The sequence below is a fragment of the Ceratosolen solmsi genome, unplaced genomic scaffold (genome assembly GCF_000503995.2).
Source record: "Ceratosolen solmsi marchali unplaced genomic scaffold, CerSol_1.0 scaffold14, whole genome shotgun sequence".
Lineage (NCBI taxonomy): Eukaryota > Metazoa > Arthropoda > Insecta > Hymenoptera > Agaonidae > Ceratosolen > Ceratosolen solmsi.
The window spans coordinates 10,034,012-10,055,690 of NW_011948420.1; the positions used below are offsets into that span (position 1 = coordinate 10,034,012).

A 21,679-nucleotide genomic window follows, 5' to 3' on the forward strand; every position below is an offset into this window, starting at 1 on the left:
ATATTATAATTATAATAATTAATAAGATGAGAAAAATATATATAATAAATGCATTTTTCTTCATTGTTTATGTTAAATTTTTTCTTGAAGTACAGGGCACGTTTAATATGAAAGTATTTACTATTCAAGGCTCCTGAACATAGTGGAAAATTCCAATCGTTTCCACAAGCTGATGCAATAATTTATTAATTTTCCTGTATTGAATGTACTTTAAAGAGATCTTATAAAGTTTCTCATAACTGAACGGATTCTAAATTTTTCATTTCTTAATTTAATTACCATGGCGACATGGTAGTTGTGCAATTTTTCTTATGAAACAGGAATACAAATTAATTTTATACAACTTTACATTTCGATACTTTAATTTATCTTAATAATTATTATTATACATTATAATTAATAATCACTCACATACAAAAATGCGCAATATTGTTATGCTTTAAAAACTTTAATCAATCCACAGTTAATTATTTACATTCGAAACGACGAAGAACAAAGATTAAAAATCTATGAAAACTCTCACAAATTAAACGCGTATATTAGAAAATCGATATACATTACATTATTAAAGAAATTTTCTCATTTAATAAATTAAAATTCTCATTGGGAAGTTATAGCAAATATAATTCAAACAAAAATTAATATAAAATAAATTTCTATTTATAAAAAATTATTATATGTACTATTAGTAACTAGAAATATATCTTAAAATTTAGCCGAATTACTTTTGATTTGTGAACTTTAGAATTTATATAAAATTGATCCTATCAGTAAGTAATTAGATTGTAACAGATAGTTGTGTACGTGACAATTTCCATTATTGTTAATGCTTAATGTGTACTTAACATGTAAATACTTAATGTACATTACATTACGATTACGTAATGTAAAAAACTAAATCTAAGCTTTGAACTTTAACATTATCGATAAAAAAATTATTTAAATTGTATGCCTAAGTACAAAATTCTGACGTAAAATAAAAGAGTTCGTAATGTTATGGAATTGCACTTAAATAAAAGATCGATAATAAGAAAATAAATAGAAATATAATAAGAAATAAATTTTGAGAGCGTAATGTAGTTTTTCCATCTGTAATGAAACTAAATATATGAATAAAAGCTAAATAATTAAAAACTTTAATTAATAATTGTATGAAATTAAGAGTTACATTAGGAAATTTTATTTAAAATAGAGAAAAAAAGAGTAAATAAGCGAGTCATATCGCATAATAAAGACATAATTGTAACATCAAATAATAACGTGACTTTTTCAAAACGATCGAAATCTGAAAATATTATTTAATTGACTTATTGTAATAAGAATTATTTTGTATTTATTATTAATTGTAGAAATCTATTTTTTACTAAAAATTTTTTACAAACATTAAATACAGAAATTAATAAAGTTTTTTTTTTAAATTATGCATTTGCTCAAATTGTACAATTTGAATTAGTCAATAAACCAGCGTTTCAGACAGTAAATATTGAAATAACTGTGAAAATATTTACTCTTACCATTCTCGATGCACGTTGCATATCATAAGCAATACATTCAAACTTGGTTTTTTTTTTTTTTTAAATTCAATTTTGTATTTAAATTGATGTTTCACAAATACTTTTTTTTTTTTTTTTTTTTTTTTTTTTTATAAACTAAGGGCATTATTACTTGATCTATTTTATAATTCAAAACGAATACAAACAATCAAGTGTTACCTCGAACATTGAATTAACAGATTCAGAGCTGCGATTATTGTTGGAAATAATATTTTTTATTTATCTTTTTTATATACACGTAATTTATTATCATTGTAACACTCACTAATTATTTTGATGATTTATTATATAATCAATCATGTATAGTATAAGAATTGCCTCTCTTGTTAATCTGTCTTACGCTGTAATTATTTTTCGTAGCAATCGAACGACTATAATGCAATAATATTAATAGATTTTTTTTCTATTTTGCAGATAAATATATTTATATTATATAAAAATTAATAATATTATTATTATTATTAATTTAAAGCATAATGTTAAATATCTAGAGAATATCAATTACATTATTTCTGCAATATAAGTTCGAGAGAAATTGACTAATCTCAAAGATGATTTTTCGCATGTACGTCGTTGTTTATAATTAATAAATGCAATCGATTATATTTGCAAAATTAATGAAAAATTTTGTAAAGAATGTACTTTTTTTCTGAATTACCGTGCTCGTGCTCTTCAATCGTACCCCTACTTTGTTAAAAGAATGTAAATAAAATGTGATGATTGATAAACGTGAGCAGATATAACGATAATTCAGTCAAATGTAATGATAATTGTTTAAAATTATATTCAAATTGGCTGGCCTAGTTGCAGGCACAGAATTATAATATACAACAAAAATATTGAATGGCTAATGTATCTAATAAATTATAATTATTCTTTTATCTAATGAGAACCATGAAATGTAATTTACATTTTTTAAATATTGAACTTGGGTAATAATTAGGGTTATCTGCTTAGCCATAAAAAAAAAATCTACCTAAAATATCTAAATACTAATCTAAAAATCTAAAACTAGAATTTTCTGTTAAATAAACGCAGAAATCAAATTACATTCTCATACTTTTATCTAATTTAAACTCATAATTCGCTTAAAATTTCATACTATTTCAATTTTACTTTATATAAAGATAAACAACTTCGGATAATTTTTAAGTATAAAACTATCGGAAATAAATTTTAATTAAATATTTTAAATCCTTATTTATTCAAAATTAACAAGTCGTTTGTTCTATATATTATACGCTTTATGTGGTTTTGAAAATTTGTGTAACAATTTATATTTCCACCCTTCGATTTCAATCCAAAGCAATAAATTTTGTTAATTACTATTGTTTTACAATTATTTAATAACAAGAATAATTAATAACTATTTTTTAAACAAGAGCAGAAAAATAATTTTAATACAATTTTATTTTATTAAGAATATAGAATTTATTAAATTTTTTAAGATACAGATAAACCATACAGATAAATTATTCGATTGAAATAAAGTTTATCTTTTGAATCGTTAACATCAAATATATATTTGCAAGCGTGTATTTATAAATCTTGTCATAATTATAGAAGTGCTATTATATTTATATTATACTTGTGAAATTTATATGTGTAAATGTAGAGATGTTAATAATTAAAATCACTGTACCTTAATAAAAAAAATTGAATTTTTCATCGGAAAAGATATTCAATATAATTATTAACTAGACTTTCATATGTTTAAAGCAAAATATTTATCAAACATTGACATTGATATTAAAAGAGATATATTAAAAATAAAATAGATATTGAAAAAAGAATTAAAATTAAAAAAAAAAAAAAAAAAAAAAAAAAAAAAAAACAATGAAATAGTTTCGAAACTATAAAGTGTCTGGCATAATAATGAAATAAAATTAAATTATATTAGAATAATAATATTAGAACGCGATTAGCCTTGTAAAATAGCATAAAATTCTATGGTACCGTAAGTTTTATATATTAAATTAAAATAAAGGAAAAAGAGAGTATGGGAGTAGAAAGGGTAGAGTTATTATTTTATTGTTTACTTTTATCTATATAAACGATAATTACGCACGATATGTTCATCATAAATATAGACGTTGAGACAGAATAATTTAGATTAAGATTTAACTGAATGCACTTTCGAATTATCTATTTACATAAATACAAATATGATGTGTATGAAATTTATTTCTCTCTCTCTCTCTCTCTCTCTCTCTCTCACTCACTCACTCTTTTAATTTTATATTTAATTATTCCCATGTTTTTATGTAATATAAATAAAGCTTAAGAAGAGAAACAATTCAATAGTTTGAACCTTATTACATAAGACAACTAATATGGAATAAAAACATTCTTAATTGCATAGGGTTTATAATAAATATTAGCAATAATTCAAAGCACATTGAGAAAATTTTTATGAAAGCATCGTAATTGATTCGTCCAATCCGAAGATAATAGGATAAAAGCTATTTACGATTGTTAAATAATAATAAAATTAGACGGTCAATTGTTTCGGTAAGTCGAGCTATGATCAAAGACGAGACAGCGCCGCATGGCGTTGAATTCGCACAACTTTCAATGTTATGTGCAAAACGCCGTTTCGCAAAACACGGCGACCTCACTGTTCAACAAACTCGCACCTATAGAGCGCATTATTGCAAGTGTCGGCTATAGAGATACGAACATAGAGAAACAAAAATGAGGCTTATCTTACAACGTCACCACAACCACGATTGTCACGATCACAAGAGCCATCGTAATGAAAACAAGAGTCGAAGAATCTTAAAGAAGATAGCCAAGCTCGAGAAGAAATTGGAAAGATATAACATTAACGACACTTCGCCGGGCAATGATTTGTCCGCGAGCAGCCGCAGCAGCTCTCGATCTCGATCCCCTTCGAAATCACGTAACGAGCGTACGAAACCTCGCCGTGGCAAGCGAGAAAGGCGCTTTGAATTTTTTGACGAGAGCAGCGACAGTGATAGGGATTCGAATTTATCGGCCAGTGCACACTCAAAATTGATATCCGAGTACAAATCTAATCGTCGTCGCGCATCATGCAGTCTTCCAAGATCAAGGTCACTAGCTGCATACGATAATTGTCGCCGAGGGTCATTAGCTAGAGGGCATCATCGTCAACGACTTGGCCACCGCCATTCTCAGCATTGCAAATATTTACGACATCATTATCAAAATGGGATTGCAGGATGTCTTTTTAGGAACTTTGCGCAGAGTGAGCCGAATTTGCAAATCGCGGCGAATGAGCTTGATGGTGACGAAGCAAACGTTAACGAAGGTAAAGCTGAATCTGGTCATTATAATGATTCTGACCAAGAATCGGAGATAAATAGAATCTTATCGGACGACTCGTTGAAGATTATACAATATGGATTGCCAGCCGAGAAGAAGCGAGCTCTTTTGAAAAAGTACCGAGCGAACAAAAATTGCTTATTGCTAACGGGCCCGAAGTTAAATGACGAAATCTTACCAACAGCAACAAAAATGGGAATCAAAAGCGATGTCCTGGAAATGTACGAGCAGAATCAAATTGGCGCGGGTCTGGTAGCCTTGGGTCAGGCAATATCTGATTTGACTAATAAGTCGTCAGAATTTGAAAAGGACCACGATATTTCTAATATTTTACAAACTCTTAATGATGCTGCAGCTGTTATTCTCGATACTCAGTATAATATAACGAAGAAAAGACAATTGCTAATGTTACCAGAGTTACATAAAAAAGTTCGATCTGTCGTTAGAAATTGCCGAGCTGACGAGTGGCTGTACGGAAATGATTTTGGACAAAAAATTAAGAATGCCAAGATTTTGAGAAAGGAACAAAAGAGCTGCAAGAAAGGCATTTTAATAAATCCATGTGATGAAACAAAGACGTGCAAATATCATAACTATGACGATGAAGAACTAGAGAAGCATTTGGATTAATCAGATTTATATAAGAGAGTCACAAATATTGTCGCAAATTCGAAAAACCTTACAATTGAAGTCATTGTCGAATGTAAGTAAAACAGTAAGTTAGCTGAATATGCTTAGATGTAAAAAAATTAAAAAATTTCTTAAATTGTATTAGATTATATAAATTACAATTTTTTTTTTTTTTTTTATTTACACGGTACGCATTCGAAGGATACTACAAACTCTATAACAGTATAACGATTATTTAAGTTTAATTTCTACTCCCTCGCATAAGCCATTGACAGTTATAATAAATTCTCCTAATCACTACATTATTAATTATAGCTTTATTTATTGATCATGGCATTGAAAACATTATATTATTTAAACAATTGTATACATGAGTAGTGATACATTGCTTGCGTGATCATTGCTTTTCTTATGTCTAACTATAACTACTTATAATGTATTACTATAGTAGTTGTATTAGGACTTAATATGACTGACATACTTTCTCTGAGCCTACGGATTTAAAATTTCCAATCTTTTATTTTGTAATGTACTATGAGCCTGTAATTGAATCAATACAATTATGAATATTTCTAGATTTGTAACCTGAACAAATTTCTAGTAACAAAAATAATTCAATCATTAATATAGCTTTTTAATAATTTATTTATAATATGCTACTTTATATATAAGCGATAAATTACACACTATTAAGCATGGAAATTAAATTAAAAGAATTAAATAATTAAGAAAAAATTAAAAATTTGTTATTTTAGAAAGTAGTGTAAATTAATATTATAAGTAGTGAAGTAATATGAATATATATATATATATATATATATATATATATATATATATATATATTGATAAATCATATAACAAAAGTTTTAATTTCCAACCTATCGTCTAATTAATTAACTAGAATATTTTTGAAATAAAAATGAACGTAAAACTATATCGTTACAATTCAAATTATAAATACTTATATCAAATGTTAATGATTTGAAACGTTATATGTCATTTAAATTAAAAAAAAATTAAAAAAAATTAAAAAAAAAAAAGTAATATTCCTTGAAAAACTGACTCAATAAAAATATTGCTTTTGATACAACAGAATAACAAATCATAAGTGATTTTAATATGATTAAACATTAAATAAAATTATTATTATTATTATTTACATATATTGGCAATTTTTTCATAAATTTTTTTTTCCTTTATATGCATGCATAACAAAAAATAAAACTCTATTGAGTATAAATATTAATAATCTTAATAGCATTTTTCTCTCTTCAATTTTTATTATTTTCTTTATAATTTAAATAATGCACAGACAATAAACAAACAATAAAAATACTTGTTACATCATAGCCTTTTTTACAATTTTTATATTTACACTTTCTTAAAGTTTTGTAATTTTATAAAATTAATATTTTTACAAACTAAACGGTAGTAATCTAGATGTTTCGATCATATAAAATATATTAGAGTTTATTAGAATATATTCGAAAGGTAATTACTTTTCAATCACGATAAAATGTAATTATGATTTAAAATATAATATATTGCTTTTACGTGCATTAAAAAAAAAGTTATTATTTTTTTCAATTGCATCAATAGTAATAGTGTATGCATATTGCAAGATGCCCGTGCTTATTAATTGTAAGCACAAAAAACAACGAGAGAGAGAGAGAGAGAGAGAGAGAGAGAGAGAGAGAGAGAGAGATTAATACAATGTCGCCACGTGATTTTTCGAATGCAATATCGGAAGGTTATTGCGTAATAAATACATTGCCTCGCGATATAAAATCTATGAAAAGGTTTTATGCTCCACCCTTTCGTTGATACATAAATATTACTTGCTCGTTCCTTCATTACATAATAATTTCTTTATGTTATAATTTTCTAAACTACAAATAATATACGTTACAGAAATCATCTACTTGGGCGTAAGTAAATAATAAAGTAATATTTAAAAATGAAGAAAAAACAATTTTATATATTAATGGACATTACTTTTTAATATTCATCCTTAATCACTTATTTATCTATACCAACTTTCTCATAAAATGAATTAGAATGTAAATGATTCATATTTGCTTATCATATGACAATGGTTATATAAAATCTTTAATACGATAACGCAACTTGCATTAAAGTAAATATTTTATAAACTAAATTATTACGATGCTCTACATATTACTTTATGCCCATTGAAATATATTTATATTCACTTTAATTTATGAATTCATTAACAAAATATCAATACAAACTTTGCCTACATAAATCACAAACAGAAATAAAGGCTTTTACAACGTGATTTAAGATATGTAAAAAAGATATATAAAAAAGTTTATGATAAAGATTTTTGTTGCTGTTTTATTCAGCTTCAGTTATTGTATTATCTAACTTTTAATAACAAATTTTATACATTATTCAGATAAAGGTATTTTTATTAATTAGAAGGTGTTTCTTTGGCGCGATAAATATTTTTGTTATAAAGTAGCAATATGACTATACTGCTCTTATTTACCGAACATTCAATATATTTAATTAATCAATGATAACAGAGAATAATTAATAAGCCGCAATGTAAGATTAAACGCCAAAAAGTAATTTCATTATTTACACAATACAAAATATATTTAGCATTATTATGATGATTGATAATGACGATGAAAAATTTTCACCACTTAATTATAATCATAGTTATAATAGTCTTTTTTAACGGTCTATTGTATAATCAATATCAATAATTAATTAAGAAATAAGAGGAAATACTAATATACCCTATTATGATCTTATTTATGCTCATTGACCTAAAAGCATGACTGTTTATTTTTTTTTTTTTTTTTTTATTATTATTTTTTTTTTTATTTAATAATTCATGTTTTATTATCACTAGAGATTAAATTGATTCAATAAGTAATTGATATGCGGATTTAATATTATAAACAATGTATTTACTTTTAATATAAACATCGCATAAATTGATATTTTGTTATTGTTACATAATAAATACTTATTTCATTTTACTTTAGAGTAATTTTAATCATTTTTTCTTATTTGCAGATATAATACAATGTGGTGTTTTCAGTCAGAAATGGCGACTTTTAAGGATTTAACAGAATAGAAATAAGATTTTATAGTTTGTAGAATAATACTAACCCTAATATGATGGCTTCATACATAATAAATAAAATATTACAATAATACTAATATCATATTATTCAGAAATTTCTAATTTTTATATAAATATAAGATAATATTTTTTAATTTTGTACTGGCAATGGTGGTAAATAAAGGATAATAAATAATCTTTATATTACGTTAATTCGTCGTTTAAGTCTTTATGAAATTAAGCAAAAATGCAATTTATTAATTTGCTTTTATAATTCATACGTTTATATTAAATAATAATGATAATTATAACAATGATATATGAGAATAAACAAAACAAACAAAAAAAAATGCATTTGTTAAATGAACGATTCGAGTAGAATATCCGATATTATACATTTAAAATTCAATGAAAATACATTATTTACATAGATAATTGTTTATTGTAAACATTCAATTTGCATTTTAATAATATTAATATTAAATGTATTGATATATTAAAAATTAATCATACGAAGAAAAATTTATTAACATATTTAACGGGACAACTTTCTATGTAAGCAAAAGTTATTTTATCAAAGGTGTGTTTATCAAACGTCCTTCTTTAGATAAAGAAAAAATTAGGTAATTTGTTATGTTTTGATTTTGGTATGATTTAATACTATTAGATTACAATTATATAATTTCAGTATTACAAATAACAATTATAAATGAAGAACGTACCTCAAATATTCTGCATAAATAAGTATAAAAATAATAAATTCTGTATACATAAGTAAATAAATAAGTATAATGATTTATGAAATTTCATCATTAATTCTGTAGTATGCAAATAATAATATTAACTTGAAATTAAAATAACCTATACGATGGATAAAGAATTAACAATTATAATAATAAAATTTAAAAAATACTTTTATATATTCTAAGAAATATGCAAATATTATGTGTAATGTACTTATTAATTTTTTTGTTAAACTTTCTAAGAAATTTTTTTTTAAGATTTTACGAATAACAATAAAATAATTTCATTAATTGTTTTATATTCATCTGATTAATTTAAAGTTTAAGTTGTATTAAAAGATTGTTAAAATTGTTATATTTTGCTCATATTAACAATAGAGATTTTAACAAATATATTGTTAAACAAACGATATTCTCTATAGTTATGGCTTTATATTACAGAAAAGTAATGGTTATTAAATGCTTTTTTTTTCTTTGTTTTTTTTTTTACTAAACGATGTTTTGACAATATATAATTAATATTTTAAATACATTTATGACTGTTTATATATTGCAAGTAATTTTATTTTAATTTCATAATTAAATTCCATACATAAATTTTAATATATTATTAGAAATATCGTTGTAACGAGTGATTGTTCGTTAAAAAAAATAATATATAACCTTGATTAATTAAGGTTCTGATGCACTTGGAGATACAAATACAAAAAAAAAAAAGCAATTTTATAAATCTCCATTATCGTGATTAATGTAAGATTAACAAGATTTTATCTTTACCCGAAATTAAAATAACAATTCTAATAAGAACAAAAGTTATTGCTCCGATATAAAATTATATTTACTTATTTTATTAATGGTCATGCAAACAGATTCTCATAAACATTCATACGATGCAATGAAATAATGCAAAATAATAAATGCAACTGCATTAGGTTAATGTATTAAGTATATTAGTAATTTTATAAATTTGCCGCAAAATATGTAAATTTCAATTTCAATTAAATTGATATTCTTAGATTATCATCTTAATTTTATTACGAAATAATATATATAAAATACAATAAATAAGATAGCTTTTTGTCATTTTAAATAATTTATTTTGGGTTACAATAATAAATGTTTATCTAATCACTTATGCATTTATAAACAATTTACGTAACTCAATTATGGCTTATATGAAAATTAAATTATCATAAAACGATGTTGACGTAAAAATTTAACGTAAACTAGCCAATTAAATATTTAGTACAATTGTGAAAATTAGATGCACTCGCGTGTAACTTGTAGATAAATGAAAAAAAATTTATAATTATAATAAAATATGTAGTTTATAATTTATTTTAATTATTAGATAGGTTAACAATTTTTCAGTTCATTCATTTTTCTATAAGACTTGAAACACGCTTTTTAAATTTATCGAATTTTGTTGTTTTTACTGATAACGATAAGACATTGCATTGTTTTTACGATGAAATAACATATTGCAATTTATTAATATATTGAAATTCTATTTTTATAAATAGAGATTAATCAATAGCTACTACTGTTTGGATAATATACTTAATTCTATCGAGATTTCTTCTCGTTTTTGTCAATGTCACGTAGACAGAAAAGAAATAAATAAATATTTGAATAATCATTGGCATAGACATTATATGACTAATGCAGTTTAAGTGATGTTTATTAAAATCTTATCAGTCAGAATCGCTCGCTTGCAGCTTTGGCAATCATTCTAGTAGAATCACAATATAAATTACAATGGAATTATTGCCAATATCGTGAAAATTATAGCGAATGTATGCATAGAAAAGACAATATAGAAAAGTCAAATCCATATAGTGTCAAAAATTATTGTCAAATATACCTTTGTAATTATAATCATCCGTAAAGTAAGCTCTTGTGTATTTGTATTAATCGAAAAAATAACTGTCGAAAACTTCATTATTAATGCGAACGGTCCTTAATGAGACAAATCAGCGATAAATTATAAAAATCCACACTCTGTCTCGTGTAAATATTATTGAAAAAAAAAAAAAAAAAAAAAAAAAAAAAACCCGTTCTCTTCAATTGTTCAAATAATCGGCAAATAAAGAGAAATAGAGACGCGTGATAAATAAAATTAGAGTTAATGAGCGCAACTTTGAATAATGAGAAGCATGAAAAAAAAAAAAAAAGGATGAAAGGTGCCAAACATAATACGTGCAACGCACGTGACGAGCTCTGTCGACACTTAAAAAATTTAACAATCATTGAGCAAAACATGTTCTTGATCGAGCGACGTCGCCGTCCCCGTCGCCATTGCTACTACCACTCTCTTTCGTCATCCTACAATAAGACGCGGAAATACAATGAATCGCTTTTATTATATCACCGCTCGATGTCGTCGTTCAAAAGGTGAACGTGCCACGACGCAAGCAACGTCCTCGTTGACGCTGGGTATCCTTCTCCCCTTCCACCAACGGATGTGCGCAGATTAATGGCTCACGTGCTGAGGTTACGATACCCGTTACACTGTCGCGTATTTATCTTTAAGAGAACTGCCAATTGGTAAAATTAAATTTCCGCAAATAGGCCGATTCGGCTTTAAAATTTAATGAACAGCGGCTTATTTCGAAGCGACGTCATTCGTATTTCTTTAAGCGACCACGTATTCGCGAATACGAATATCCATTAATTTTATTAACGAAATCAATCAAATAAGAAAACAAATGGTCGTCCATCAATTTAGTAGTGCTTAGTTGTAAAAATGTGAGGTGACATAGGGATTGGTAACGGAATTGAAATTGATGTAGTTGATCGACACGGCGTATGCGCTATGAATGGCTTCGCCGCCGCTATGTAATCGTAAAATTTATAGGTATGCGTATTACGTGACTTTTTGAGTTCTTCGATCTTTGAATGAGCGGATCTAAAAATAAAATGACCCAGTGTTTGAACCGAATATGACTCACAAATCGTATTTGGATTCGTCAATTTTCAATATTATTAATATTCTTCGCTTTCATATTATTGTGTAGAGATTATTGGTAAAGTCTTTGCACTTAGGATACGACGTAACAATGATTCTTCCCTTTACGTTCGTATTCTTTATATTTTTGAATATCGATGAACATATATATCTACGATAATAATATCGTCTATCGTATAACATACTTGAGAAATTAATTAATTTGTGTTTGCTTTTTTATCGCAAGTTTTCATTATGATTGTCGACGCTTAAAATAGATGTTTTGCAAAAATACCACATTTATTAAGTTTACAAAGAAAAATATTTTTAAAACGTCAACGACAAAAGTTCATTACTTAAGAGAGTAATATATATGAAAGATATAATAACGAGTATATAAACTCGAGGCTCCAAGTACGTAAAAATAAAGCATATACTTGGACACGTGTTTATTGCTGTAAATATCACAGGCATCTTTTATTTAAGATGATGACAATTTTCAATTTAAAGGGCATTTCACCTCTAAAGTTTAGTAATTTTTCTTTAAAATGTCGAACGATTAAACGTTGCGACCAGTAATATACTTTATTAGCAGTAAGATTTAGAAATATCGTTAAATTCCGGGGGCCCAGACATATTATCAATAAATTACTTATCAAATTATTAAAAGCTACGAAAATTGTATGAATGTAAGTTTATTCATAATATACATGTTAGCTTCAATTGAGGACAATGACATCATTACCATTAAATTTCCAGACCAGTAATAACAAACTTATTTTTACCAGACTTTTTAATCATGATACCGATGATGGCGCATTGAAGGATTGAGAAAAGGAGGGAATTACGAATGGATAAACATACCGACATAGCAGCACGCGATATGCGTCGTAAAAACGAAACACGTGGCTGCGTAATACGCAAATTCAACGACAACCAACGCCATTAATACAAACACTTAGCCACGTAAAAATGCTATCGCGTCACTTCCCACTTTCGTTTTCGTTTCCAACCCAATCCTTTCCATACGAGAATCAAAATATCGCCAAAAATAGTCGAGCTTTAGCATCGACAAAAGCTTGAGAAAATCGCGAGGACGATGGATTAAACGGATTACTCACTTTCAATCAACTATATATAAGCTGTCGGGTCGAAAATTTACAATTATTTTTAATGAATTATGTTTAAATAAACGAGCGACATTTAAATACACTCTAACTAACAATATCCTATTCAAATATTCATTAAAATATCCGGCAATAATTTATGAAAAATAACATACAAGATGTTCACATAACTTCATATAAGTTTATATATATATATATATAATAAGACAGACGATGCTGTGCTTTGAGTAGAAAGTCATTACCTATTTTTATAAGAAAATCGTATGCGCTTAAATTTCACGCATAAATGGTAAATAGTTAGACAATATCGCATTTAATGACAAATTTTCATACTTTTTTTTTTTTTTTTTTTTTTTTTTTTTTTTTTTTTACAGAATATTTAAATATTAAATCACATAACATTTTTATGGAAGATATTTCATTCTAAAATTATTTTTACTCATTCAAGACTCTAATAATTAAATCCGCTTATATTAAGATAAATTTCGATGAAAGAAACCAATGTTTGTACAAAATTACAGAATCTATTAAGCAACATAAGCACCAATCAATTGAAATACTTTTCTATTAATTTGTTTACCATAGTATTATTAACGCGCATGGAATCCTTAAAAAAAAAAAAAAAAAAAAAAAAAAAAAAAAAAAAGAATACAATTTAAAGATCGTATTAATGAAATATTAACATTGATTTAATTCTCGAGCGATGAAAAATAAAAAAAAAAAAAAAAAAAAAAAAAAAAAAAAAAGAATACAATTTAAAGATCGTATTAATGAAATATTAACATTGATTTAATTCTCGAGCGATGAAAAATAAAAAAAAAAAATATTAAAAATGAACGATAATATGTTGATTTCCTTCTAGACTATTTTTATTTCTTCAATACGATACAAATCTACCGAACTCTGACGACACAATTTAAAAAATTCTGTTTATCATTTTGATGTCAAGTTCAACGAATTTTAAATTCTATCTTTTTATCCTTGTATATTATTAGAATTGCGTGTACTAATACTGAAAAGAAAGTAATTTTGTTAATCGAATTTTTAAAACTTGACAAGCATTTTATTCCATACCGTTTTCGCTGTACACGTGACGAACAATTTTCAGTACATCCAGCGACAAAGACAGACGCCTGCGCCCAGAAGGCAGAAATTTTCGTCGCTTCTATGAACATAGAAGAAGCGCGATTCATTTAATATTTGCCAAGATCTTGAGGCGTTCCTTATCAAATTGCAGATTTATCAAAGGAGGACGCGGGGTATTTTTTTTATTTTTAATAAATTCCTTCGGTTCAAGCGCTTTTTACATTTGAATACACGAACACGTCGATTAATCCAAAAATACAACCACCTGCTTCACCCGTTTACATTGGAAATACTTTCTTTCAACGAGTGTTCCCGTCCGTGTATGAATGCTACACGAGTTTTTAACGATGCGGGCGTTTCAGTAAGGGAAACTCGATAATAAATGTGATCACCCATAAAAATCGCCTCAGACGCGCATTGTCTATTAATATTCATGCAACATAAGCATTGTTTGAACGTCAAACGTGAAATGTTTGTTACTTGTTAAAATGCCCGACGGCGCCTTTACTTTTTGTCAATCCCTCCCTTCTCGATCAATTACATTGACAAACACCGTCAACTCCAACTTCTAATCTTCTATTATTTTCAACTCGATACCTTCATAATACCATCAAGTATATTCGCTTAAAGTCTTTGTCTCTTTTTTTTTGTAATTAAGCACATTCGTCATCGATTTGGAGGGCGATCCGCTACGTTTCATTAATACTAATGAAATACAATTTTCCCATTATCTTAAGCGATTAGGCATTTAAAGGCTAATTAATTCGCAAGGGAGGAATATATTGAGAGAGTCACTCCGCTCATCAATCCTGCCCCCCCTCCCTCCCGCCCACCCTCCCCCCAATCGCCACACCACCGTCACTCGACCAAGTCTGACCTGTTTATTTAATGGAAGCTCGTTTGTGCTACATTGCCAATTTAGTAGTGGATTGATAGGTTTTATTTTGAAACAAAAGCCGTGTGCCTTAGTTATTAGAGTGCCGGCGTTCGACCGCCAGGACTATTTTGTACACACCGCACGGAGAAAGATGAAAAGCGAAAAGAGCACGCGAACGGCAAACAAAAGACGCGCGTGGGACGAAAATTCCACGGCATATCCCCCGTGTCCCCGTCACGCCCACAGCAACCGCTTCGTCCTTAGCACCGGCCGTCAGTCAGTCGCCCCTGGAGGCTCGTCGTCCTTCTCCCCGCGCTCGAGTCAACACTCGTGTAGCGCCAGCGTCAGCGCCAATCCCCTTCCCCCGTCGTAGCCAGTCGCGCCGCAGTCACCGCAGTCGCCGCAGTCACCGCAGCCGCCGACGCCGCCGCCACCGCCGTCGCCGCCGCTTCGTGACGTAGCGGCTCACGCTCGCTGACGTCACGATCACGACCTCGGCCGGGGCCGGCCAGACAGCGAGCACGTGAACAGCACGCGGGCGATCACGCCGTCGGCGACTGACGGCCCGAGCTCCCATTGGCCCGACAGAGCCGAGCCCCTGCGCCCCATTGGCTCTGGCGACGCGGCCCGTGGCGCATGATCGCCGCCGCGTGCGTCCGAGAGGGAGTCCTCGTCGGCGCCTCGTCCTCGGTACGCAGCGGGGCTCGCCGAGTCCGCCGCCACCACCGTCGTCAGCCTCATTCCGCATTCGCGCGGCTCCCGTGGCTCTCGTGCCTTTCGCACTCCTCCCGTATCCACGCAAGCGCTTGCGTCTCCACCTGCATCTGCACCTGCACCCACACCCACATCTGCACTTGCATCCCGTTCTTGCACGCGCTCGCGCTAACGTTCGTCGACACCGGTGCATCAACCGCAGCAGCATGCACCCAACACCGATGGACCAAGGCTCGGCTCCGCTCTCGCCACCGGCCTCGCCTCAGCTCCGGCAGCTTCACGTGAGTATCACCGAGCGTTGATTTATCTCTAAGCTACTTCAACGTCCCGTCCCATCTCGTCCCGCGCCTCATGTCCCTCTATGATGTTTTCAATGTTCTCCTGGATCAGCATCATCCGAGACTCCGTGAAAACTCGGTGAAAACGGCCACTCGCCTAAACGTTGAAAAAATTACTTTTTACAAATTACCATTAATGTTATTTTATCGATACACCTCGACCAATGTCATCTTCATATACGCCAAGTTCACTCACTCGTTATTTCAACTTTAAGTCGGAAAACCGATATTCCAAACACTTTCACTAAACATCTCCGTACATCAGCTAATCTCTTTAATGGCCATAAAGTTAATCGTCGTCCAGCTCGCGTTCGCCCCAATTTCTCATGCCAATTTGGAAACGCATTATTTCGGATTTTATGATATCAGGGCGAATAATAAGAATTTGATAAAACCTAAAATATGCCCGAGCATAACATATACCAACGCAATAGCCAACGCGAGAAAATCCACGGTGAGTTTAATCGACGTAAACCCATGATCGTCGACGCTCTACAGACCTCCGTATTATTAAAAGTTGCGTACCATCATCAACCCCCCATCCCTCCCCATTTCGCCACCCTCATCATCATCATCATCATTCATCATCGTCCTGTTAAGGCCTGCGGTCTTTTGCGTAAATTAGAGACGACTAAGGAGCTATTGTGACGCGCAGCCGTACAATGGTAATGATTAGCGAGGGAAACAACGGGAGTTGGGGGCGGTAATGAAACGAGGCGGCCGGTTCCCTCGTAATAACAGAGATTGAGAGAAGAGGATGTATTTTAAAATTAACCGTGCGCCACTTGTCTCTTATTTGTCAGGTCGAGCCCCTTCAGTCGACCTTCAGCGTAGCGGCTCTGCTTGGTGAGAAGCTCCAGAACGTAAGCAACAATAATAATGTCCCCGCAATGTGTTGTAAGCTCGGCAACGACCAGCTGGCCTTGCCACCCACGCCTCAGCCGTCGGATTCCGAAGAGGACGAGCCGCCGTGGAAGCGGCAGTGCCTCGAGCTCACTAAGGTAAGCAAGGATTAATAAAGGATGGGAGAAAACACGCGCGGCGATAAGCCGAAATTTCCCGCTCAACTTCCGTACGTGCGCGCGCGCGCACGTGCGAATGCATTTATGAATGCTGCGCACATTGCTGTTCTTATGCTTGCTCCAAGTAAATTTACGAGGTCACGAGCGTACACACGACTTGCCCTTCCTCTGTACTATATCGATTTGTTTTGCTCCCGTGCCGCGTGCTCGCCGTCTCTCGGCCAAACTCATTATTGTTTATCAAATTACTATAGAGACTCGGCGTTTCGACAGCCTTTCGCTACCTTTTCCCCGACGGTTTTTTTTTTTTTTTTTTCGGTCTACGAAGCAGACAGCTCGAAGATTAGAGCCGCGTAAAAATAGATTAGCCGCGTAACTAACCCGAGCAGCCCGTTCATTAGAAAATACAAAGAGCGGCAATAATAATGAAAGAGGATAATGATAAGACGATAAGGTTGTGTGACGTTTTGTTGCCGACCTATTGTTGCCGACCGGCTTCCTCCTCCGAAAGTGCCCTTTCGCAAGTCCCCATCTGCCGTTACTCTCCAGCGGGTGGTGCGGTATTATAATTGCTCGGGATGCCATAGCGTTGATTCAATAAACCATTACCATAACATTATTTTTCAGCAGCGGCGGCAGCAGCGTCACGATGGGGCGGGATACGAGGCCCCGGCAATCCCGGAAGCGGTTGCTCGGGTATCCGTCATTATGCGAGCGAACCGTGACGGCACCTGCAGCCCGGCCAATATCGCAGTTCCCGGTCTACCCATCACTATGCCCAAGACAACTACGTCAAAGCCGAGAACCGACTCGCTAAACTATTACACGGGCACCACCGAGAATATTCTCAAGAGTCTCAAGTTCAAGATGAGCTTACGCAAAGAGGAGATTATCGTCAATAACAAAAATACCGATCGTGAATTTGGTCCCGAATCGTCGAAAAACTCCGCTGTCCGCGATACCACCACCAGCGATAACGAACGAACAATCGGCCACATCCACAACCACCACCATAATAACAATCACGACCACGACCACGACCACGACCACGTTCATAATCACAATCATAACCAGAATCAAAATCAGAATCAGAGTCAGAGTCAGAACCAGAACCAGAATTTGAACCAGAACCAGAACCAGAATTTGAACCAGAACCAGAACCATAACCAGAACGTTAACCACCGCTGCAGTGCTATATCGACTCTGGGTAGCAATGGCGTACCAATGGTGATGCAGCAATCGAAGCTCCTGCCATTGGCGCCAAAACCCGCTCCGATCGTTGTCACCAGCCTCCTCGGCTCCTCGCTCGTCCTGCCCCGCACGCCCTTGCTCCTCGTGGCTGCTGGCGGGGCTACGGGTGCCGGTAGCGGCTCGGGCGCCACGACGAGGCCTTCCTCGGGTCCCTCGCCCGCCGACTTCTCCGCCCGTCGACGCGTCTACGAGTGCGAGTACCCGGGCTGCGGCAAAAACTACTTCAAGTCCTCGCACCTCAAGGCCCACACGCGCACCCACACCGGCGAGCGACCGTTCCCCTGCCCCTACGAGGACTGCGCCCGTAGATTCTCCAGAAGCGACGAGCTCTCGAGGCACAAGCGCACCCACACCGGCGAGAAGAAATTCGCCTGCGTCGTCTGCCAGCGGCGCTTCATGCGCAGCGACCACCTCGCCAAGCACGTAAAGAGGCACGCGAGGGATCGCGGTACGAGCGTCGGGAGCTCCGTATCGGCCGGTCTCGGCCAAGTCGCCGGACCCGCGGCGACGCCCCTCCGACTTAGCCTCCTTCCGCTCATCGCTCCCAAGGTCCCGCAACAACAGCAACAGCAACACCAACAACGGACACTCGCCGCGGCGTGATAAAAAGGAGCCAGCCGACAACGAGGCTACGTACCACCTCGGCTCTCTTTCCTGCCTCGCCTATTACGTATCCCGCCCCTCCCCAGCCCATGACGCCTTGGACGCCGTCGAGGGCCAAAGGCTGAATGAGCTTGGCCGCGCGAATGACTTTATAAAGCAAGTGGAGGAGGAGGTGGAGGAGGAAGAGGAGGAGGAAGAGGAGGAGGAAGAGGATGAGGAAGAGGATGAGGAAGAGGATGAGGATGAGGATGAGGATGAGGATGAGGATATGAGGATTAGGAAGAGAAAGAGAAAGAGGAAGAGAGCGCGAACCACGCCGACTATTGCGGGAGTCGCGTGCGCCGCTCGTTGAGATAAACATGTACCTAAGTGTGTCTGTGATTCTGCAGTGATGAGGCCCCGCGCGCCTATACCATTGCATAAATATTTTAACGAGTTGTCAAGAGATATTTTAACTATTAAAGCGAGATTTAAAAAGTTTATATTTATTGTTTTCCTGCCGTTTCGCATCGCTCGCATGATCCTACGATCCTGCGACGTCAAGAGGAAATGCATGCAACGACGATTGACATTTTTCATTGAGCCACGATGATAGGTGAAGGGCGAGCGATGCTGCCAGTAAGATTTCTAATCTAAAGCGCTGCATTTACGTGTCACATAACGAGATGTGCAAACATACAATGTGTATTGGAGTCGCTCTGTCGAGTTGTCGACCGGATGTACGACATTCGCGTTAGGCGTACGCGATCGTCGAATTATGGAGATGCGCGATGCTGCGCGCATCCACACGGTATCTAACATTGGATTCTAATGTTGCTTGATTGTTGCGCGAGAGCTTTATGTTAGGAGGTGATCGGTGAAACTATAAGAAGTAAAAGCCTAAGGCCTTTCCCAGGCTTAGCTTAGGTCGCATGTGCGCGTATGCGAGGGAGGGAGTGTCTCGGATTTTGAATAATCGCTTCCTCTGATTAGCCGAGATGATGCACCTATGACTTTTCGCAATCCCAGGGAACTGTGAAATATCCCGCCGACTGTAGTTTGGTGACGATTTATCGGCTCGCATTATCGTTAAAACTCGCGTCTTTTGTTGTCGGAAAAATTGAAGCGAATACGCGGCGATTATGGAAATTATCGTTTTCGCATTCGACTCTCCGTTTATACGCTCAATTTTTATTTTTTTTTTTTTACCTTAGACCGACCTAAGCAATATTAACTTGGTGCACATTTGGAATCCATTCGACGTCGTTCGACTTTCTTATCGCCAGCCAAAACATCCGAAGACAACATATAATGCTCATTATACGGCAAGAAATACGCTAATTGCCGAGCATCATCGATAATACACGTTTTTTTTTTCTCTTTTTTTTTTTTTTTTTTTTTTTTTTTTTTGTTTTTGTTTTGTCTGATTTATTGGAAACAATGCAATGTATATTTTTCCTACAGTTTTATTCGATCGTCGATTTATGTAAATATCTAGCATTATTTGAATGTCGAGACGAAAAATTCAACAGAATGATTTCGAAAATCTTCCATTTCTGCGCATGTAGTTGGAGCTAAATATCTAATCAAGGCATTAAATGATCTTGAATTCTTTTGTAAATGATGATTTGTTTATTTTTATTACCCCCCCCCCCCCCCCCCACACACACACATTTTCCTGAAACGTACACAGATGCGCGCATACGTACGCAAAACAAAATATGCATACTACGTTCTCTTACAATTTTACTTATTTATTGAACTCCTGATGATGCTAGAGTTATTTTCTAGCATTTGTCACATTAACATAAATAAGCATAAACATCTAATTGCAATTATGATATGTTCAGGCTAAATATTGATTTTACATAATCATGTTCATGAATTTCTAATTATAAATATTTATCTGTGATTCCGACGAAATTAAATTTAAAAAAAAAAAAAAAAAAAAAAAATTACACGAATTAATACATGTATTATTTCGAAATTTTTTCTTCTACAGCCATCAACATAATATTATTTTTAATATTTTTGATATATATATATATATATATATATATATTTTTTTTTGTTGATAAAACTATTTTTTATAAATAAATATCGGCAATCAAGAATAATATTAAATGAATTTCTCTATTCTGATTAAATGATCATTAACAATTTCAATGTCCAATACTTGATGATTTGTCAATATTAACATTATTAGAAATTATATATTAAATTCGGGATAATTTACGTTCAATAAATGATGTTTATAAGCAGAAGCAAAATTCGAGTATTTCGTTAAAGGAAATTACACTTGATAAATTATTATTTTTTTAATTTTTAATACAAATATTTAATAAAAATAACATAAGCGAATAAAAACGATATAATGCTATTATTGACAGTTATATTAGAATA

At 32.7% G+C, this 21,679-nt stretch overlaps 2 protein-coding genes across 2 annotated transcripts; both read left to right on the forward strand.

The window, feature by feature from the left end:
- Positions 1-4,184: 4,184 nt before the first annotated feature.
- Positions 4,185-5,556, forward strand: LOC105361086 (uncharacterized). Its single transcript, XM_011498189.1, has one exon. The coding sequence runs from the start codon at positions 4,248-4,250 to the stop codon at positions 5,487-5,489; it is 1,242 nt and encodes a 413-aa protein (XP_011496491.1). The 5' UTR covers positions 4,185-4,247; the 3' UTR covers positions 5,490-5,556.
- A 10,646-nt stretch (positions 5,557-16,202) lies between these two features.
- Positions 16,203-19,299, forward strand: LOC105361216 (Krueppel-like factor 7). Its single transcript, XM_011498326.1, has 4 exons — positions 16,203-16,364; positions 17,225-17,422; positions 18,071-18,394; positions 18,680-19,299. Exons 1-4 carry the CDS (start codon positions 16,290-16,292, stop codon positions 19,295-19,297), a joined length of 1,215 nt encoding a protein of 404 aa, XP_011496628.1. The 5' UTR covers positions 16,203-16,289; the 3' UTR covers positions 19,298-19,299.
- The last annotated feature ends 2,380 nt before the right edge of the window (positions 19,300-21,679 follow it).